General features: G+C 29.3%; 1 protein-coding gene across 1 annotated transcript; it reads right to left on the minus strand.

Annotated features, from left to right (window-relative positions):
- Positions 1-4887: 4887 nt before the first annotated feature.
- LOC107063268 (uncharacterized mitochondrial protein AtMg00810-like) lies at positions 4888-5824 on the minus strand. The gene is made up of 2 exons (XM_015314914.1): positions 5490-5824; positions 4888-5011 (listed from the first exon to the last, which is right to left on the minus strand). Exons 1-2 carry the CDS (start codon positions 5822-5824, stop codon positions 4888-4890), a joined length of 459 nt encoding a protein of 152 aa, XP_015170400.1.

The raw sequence follows: 5824 nt of genomic DNA on the forward strand, positions 1-5824 counted from the left end.
TCTCTAGTGTTTTTCTTCTTCCAATTACTATTTAGACTCCGTTTAGGATTTGAATGGTTGCTTTTTTCCTTGCTGCAGTTCCATCAATACGGGTTTCTAAACTTCTCTTTCCAAATTATCATAACACTCCGATTGGATGATTGTTACATATTATTTCAAAAAGTAATCTAGTGTTTTAATGAAGGGAAAAGAGTTTTATGTTTAGCTTTGGTCGAAATTGTTGTTACGATACCAAATTCTATGGAGGACTTTTTATCCCCTGCATTATTTAATAATGTATTTTAAAGGTATATATGTGCCCACGTGGATACATTACTATTTAAAATGATGCAATATTTATGATGTCCACGTAGACACATATATAACTTTAAAATGCACTATTAAATAGTACATAGGGTAAAATATACTATTAAATAGTACATGGGATAAAAAATTATTTTCAAAGTTTGGTATCGTAAGAACAATTTCGGCCAAAATTAGAATATTTTTCCCTTTAATGAATTCAAATGTTTGAATAAATTGTATCACATGGCGTTGCTATGTTACACATTAATAATTTGAATAATAAACTCAGAAGGAAAGTAAGGTACGGGATAGAGTTATTATAAAAAAGGTATACATTGACTATACAATATAGCTTGTGAAAAGTCATATTAAGTATACGCTGGCACAATATAGTTTACTTATACCTGAGCTATATATTGACCATACATTATGAATACACTCAAAAAACTGAATATAACTTAACTATATATGAATTAAAATTTGCGGGTGAGTTTATATAATTCGTGGGGGCACGTTTGTATAATTCAGTTATTTTTGTATAGACTCAAAATAATGAATTTATACATACACAAACATCTGAACTTTAAACAGTTATACAAAAATTGTACAAATTGTATTATATAAATTCTAAATTATACAAACATGCGAATTACATAAATTCGAAACCTCAACCCACATAATTATCACTGAATATTTATCGCGATTAATAATTGACTTTAACTATAACTATTAATTATTATGACTAATTAATTAGTATATGCTTATTTTACAATGTAATTTTCCCTATTTAAAATAACAATACAATAGCAAACAACGGGTAACAACCATCTAAACAAGATGCAAGCCAAAGAGGTTGGTAGTAGGTAGAGAACAAAATATGGTTTGGTGCGATGATTCTGGGCTTAAATTCGTTTATTAGGAAATGTTGAATGGTACCAAAAAGATGCCAAAAAGGGTTTTTGGGACCTGGGATTGTGGTCCTTATTCTACAATGATATAAAGGTTTAAATAATTGTTACTACTCCCTGCATTCCTTTTTATATGTTATTTATTTCTATAAATAATTGATCCATAATATTTGTCATTTCATAAAATTAATGCATAAATTAATATATTGTTCCTTTTTTATCTTTGTGAGTTATTAGCCTTGAAAATATACATTTGACCAACTTAGAAAAACTAAGTAAATGGTTCATGTTCATTGATTAAATTAATTAATCAAAATAAATTCATTCATATTCATTGATTGAAAACTTGAGTTCCAAAAAAATTAAATAAGGGTAGAAGGGTAAAATTACATCATTTCTTAATACAAGTGTAAAGTAAAAAATGTGACATATAAAAAAAAATGGAGGGAGTACCATATAATACTCTCTGTTCTAATTTATGTAATACTTTTTGGCTTTCGAAATTTAAATAAATTTACCTTTGATAGTAAATTTTTCATATATCTTTTATATATTTTGAATTATTAATTATTGTGACTTAAAATACTTTTTACGTAATTTATAAATATATAAATTTCATTTTAAAAAAAATTAAAAATTCCATGCGTAAATTTTCGATCAAACTTAAATTATTTAACTTTAAAAAAACAAAAAATGTCACATAAATTGAAATAAAGGGAGTAATAATTATATGCAAAGTACTTGGCTGCTAAAATTACAGTATCTTCTGGGGATCTCATCTTAGTTCAGTGCATATGTTTGTGGGCCAATCATAAATCATGTGGCTCTACTCAAATTGTGCCAACTTATTTTATCTTTAATTTAACTACAGTACTCATGTTAGCTCAATTGATACTTTGGCACAATTTTTCTAATTTTTTTTCTTCTTTTAATTGGATGTATCAAATTTTGAAGAGTCGTGTTGAATAGTTTTCTACTCTAGTTTTGAGAATGATAAAATATTTTAGGGAGTCATTCACACCAATGCTCATATTTTGAGGTGGTGTTTAAAATTCCTAGATAATTTACTTAGGAATTTCAAAAAAATTCAGATAATATTTACTTATAAAAGTTTTTCATTGAATTTTGTTTAGTAGAAAAATATGCAGGAAATTAGATTATTTGCAAAAAAAAAATAAAAAAATTGGTGTAATCTCCAGATAAATTCTCACGTATTTTTTTATTTTTTTTTATTATTATATAGAGACAATGAGTTTGATGAGTTGGATAATTTTTTATTTATTTAAATGACAGTTTAATGAGTAGAAAAAAATGTAGGAAATTAGATTATTTGCAATTTTTAAAATCAAATAGGTTGTGTCTTTGATATGTTCTAGGGGGTGTGGCAAAATCAAACCCAACTCGTCCAATCCGTTTAAGTTTGGGAGGGGGAGGGGGGAGGGTTATTGATATGTAATCCGAAATGACTGGTGAGAAATCTTGTCAAAATATATATATATATTTTAATTTGATATGTTATATATAACCATAATAAAAAATAATAATTTTATTAAGTACTAAAATATTTTAAAAGACCAAGTAAAACAAATTAATCTTCGTAAAAATCAGATTAGGTTGATCTTGACATATTATGTTACTTATCACCTAATTCATTTTGACCCAACCCGTTTAGACCCTAACAAAATTGAGTAAAAAGATTCCACTAGAAAAGTGTGATACCTTGGAAAAAGAAGAGAGAGAGAGGAAAAAGGAAGGAAAAATCATTTTAAACAACTACATCCATTGTGTTTGGCCATTTCTTCTTACCTTTACTCGTTTGTCCATAAATCAATTATATATATATGATATAAGAGCTATCATGTCATCCAATTCTAAACATTGACCTTTTTTTATTCGATGTCTCATATAATTGAAATGTTTGTCACAAAAAGCTCATTCAGGGGAACGCTCCTTATAAAAAAACTATTTATTAAAATTCAAATTAAAACCTTTAGCTAACAGAAAAATAGCTTCATCTACCATGTACAAATTACAATATTACAACCTTCAACAGTTATGGACAATTCTAGTTTAATTTGGCGCAGTGTGCACCCATTATGTTGTAATTGAGCAATAAATCCTACTATCATTAATTATATATACACATATGTAATGAAACATGAACATTGTTCATTTCAGGTTAATTTATTCTGAATTTTAGATTCGTCTCTAATAAAAATTCTATATTAATTATGCATTGGGGGCAAAATATATTGACAACATTTTAAGTTTGCCACTAAATTTCATGTTGATATTCAAATTATGACATATTTTAATTGAATACTTCAGAAACACACGATAAAATTTTATTAAACATATTTGGATTATATTTAATTTTGAGAAGTTCCAATGCACAACTGTCCATTACTTTGATAAGTGAATCACATAAAATATATATGTCTCCTTATTTTATATTACACATTAGCATCAACCAGAACACGCATGAGGTTAATGGTATAATTAATTAAAGAATTAGATGATATATTATACTAGTTAACTTATTCACATATTGGACGTTTGACAACAAGCGTAAAAGAATTCTAAGTCACATGTATAATAAAATCACTTTATTATATATTCTGATGCCCAATTAAAATACATAATAATTTAAATATCAAAATAAAATTTACTTGAAAAATTTAAAAGATCGTCGACCTTGCGTCTAGAATATCTCTCCCTATATAAGGATGTGGTTCTTGTCATCAATTCTTCACCTCCAAGTATTAGGTAGTTGTTGAGAATATATATGGAACATTAAAACCGTGGTCATTTAAATGTGTAAATATATGCTATTCTTTAAGATGGATTTTGGACATATATGGATGGAAGGCCAGCTCTACGTAGGAAAGGGACTAGGACTTTCTTTCTTTCTTTTCATTCGATTCGATATTTGATATTTGTATAGGGATTCGATTAGATTAAAATTTGTGTATTATAAAATATTTCTGAAATTCACGCTCCCAATTGAATTATTTCCATTTCTGAGCCTCGAACACAAAATCTCCCCATGTTTAGGTTTTGCAACTTGGGATCTCAACTTGACAATTACATTGCTAAATAAGTTTTTGAGTGTTGACTGTTGAGAAGTTGTGTGGAATAAATTATTTTGTCTTCTAGTTGGAAGACAAAAGCCAAAATAAAGAAAGAGCTGCCACAAAGTCCAGAATAAATTTTCTGTTCAATTTGCAACTGCTCGTCTTAGTATGATGAAAAAGTTGTGTTCTGATTCTGTCTAATCCACAACTCATGGACACCAAAAATCCAATTCTGAAGAAGCAAAGATTGAAATTTAATTATAACACAAATATTAATTGTTTTGATAAATTAAATTTATATAAGAGTATGTTAATTGTTATAAAATTAGAGCAATATATATATATATGTAGAAATCTCACTGAGTATGGAAAAATCAAGAATTGTATTGATAAAAATAATATTGAGTTGCAAGCTCCTTATATAGGAGAAGAGTCTTATTCTAGCTATACTAGGAATTCTATTACAACACATATATATTATTTACATGATTAGTATTATACTATAACTCAAATACCTTATCCTAGTTGACTTTAGCCTCCTACACGAAATAGTAGCTTAGTCGTACATAATTTAGGATTCACTAGTCTTGTCCTAGTATGACTCTAACTCCAACTCTAACTCAACAACCAACTTCAATAGATCTGTTCCTTTGATATGTTCCATCAGGCTTCAGGCTTCCTTCAACACTTCCCCTCAAGCTAGTGAGTGGAGGAATTGTAACTCCTAGTTTGCTGCGAAAAAACCTATTTTGTTAAGGCTTTGGTATGAATATCAACTAGCTGATCCTTAGACTTCACAAACTGAGTAAGAAGTTGTCCCCTGGCCACCTTCTCACGAACAAAATGATAGTCCATTTTAACATGTTTGGTTCTAGGATGCATAACTGGACCCGTCATGTACAAGGCACTCATGTTATCACAATACAACGTAGGAACAAATCAAAGGAACACTCCAAGGTCATGAAGAAGATACATGATTCAAGTCATCTCTACTACAGTGGAGGTTAGTGCTCTATACTCAGCTTCAACACTCGATCGGGATACCATGGTCTATTTCTTGGAAGTCCAAAAAATACAATTTGCACCTAGGTAGATGCTATTGCCTGTAGTTGATCTCCTAGTAGTGGTACAACCTCCCCAATAAACATCTGAGTATCCATACAACCTACTTGATGATTGCAAAATAATTCTGAATCCAAAGTGTAGAGTACCTTTGATGTACCTGAGAATCCATTTTACCCCTTGAAGATATTCAATGTTTAGGCTTTGCATAAACTGGCTTGCTAAATTCACAGCATGAGTAATATCAGGTTTTGTGAGGGTCAAATACTGAAGACTCCTTACTATCATTCTGTACAAGGAGGCATCTACAAGACTTCCCACAACTTCATGCAAACCATGCTTTTGAGCCAAATGAGTGGCTACAGCCTTTGCCAAAGTCATCTCTGTCTTGGCTAATAGCTCAGCAACATACTTGCTTTGACTTAAGTGAATTCCTCCTTCAAAATACTTAACCTCAATTCCTAAAAAGAAGTGTAAAAGGCCAAGATCTTTCAT

The sequence above is a fragment of the Solanum tuberosum genome, unplaced genomic scaffold, assembly GCF_000226075.1.
Source record: "Solanum tuberosum cultivar DM 1-3 516 R44 unplaced genomic scaffold, SolTub_3.0 scf00325, whole genome shotgun sequence".
In the NCBI taxonomy this organism is placed as follows: domain Eukaryota; kingdom Viridiplantae; phylum Streptophyta; class Magnoliopsida; order Solanales; family Solanaceae; genus Solanum; species Solanum tuberosum.

Excerpts from the sequence above, each read along its gene's own strand:
- LOC107063268 (XM_015314914.1), bottom strand. The coding sequence starts at position 5,824 with ATGAAAGATCTTGGCCTTTTACACTTCTTTTTAGGAATTGAGGTTAAG. Across the intron at positions 5,012-5,489 it reads GGGGTAAAATGGATTCTCAG|GTTTTTTCGCAGCAAACTAG; the intron begins GTACATCAAAGG and ends TTAACAAAATAG.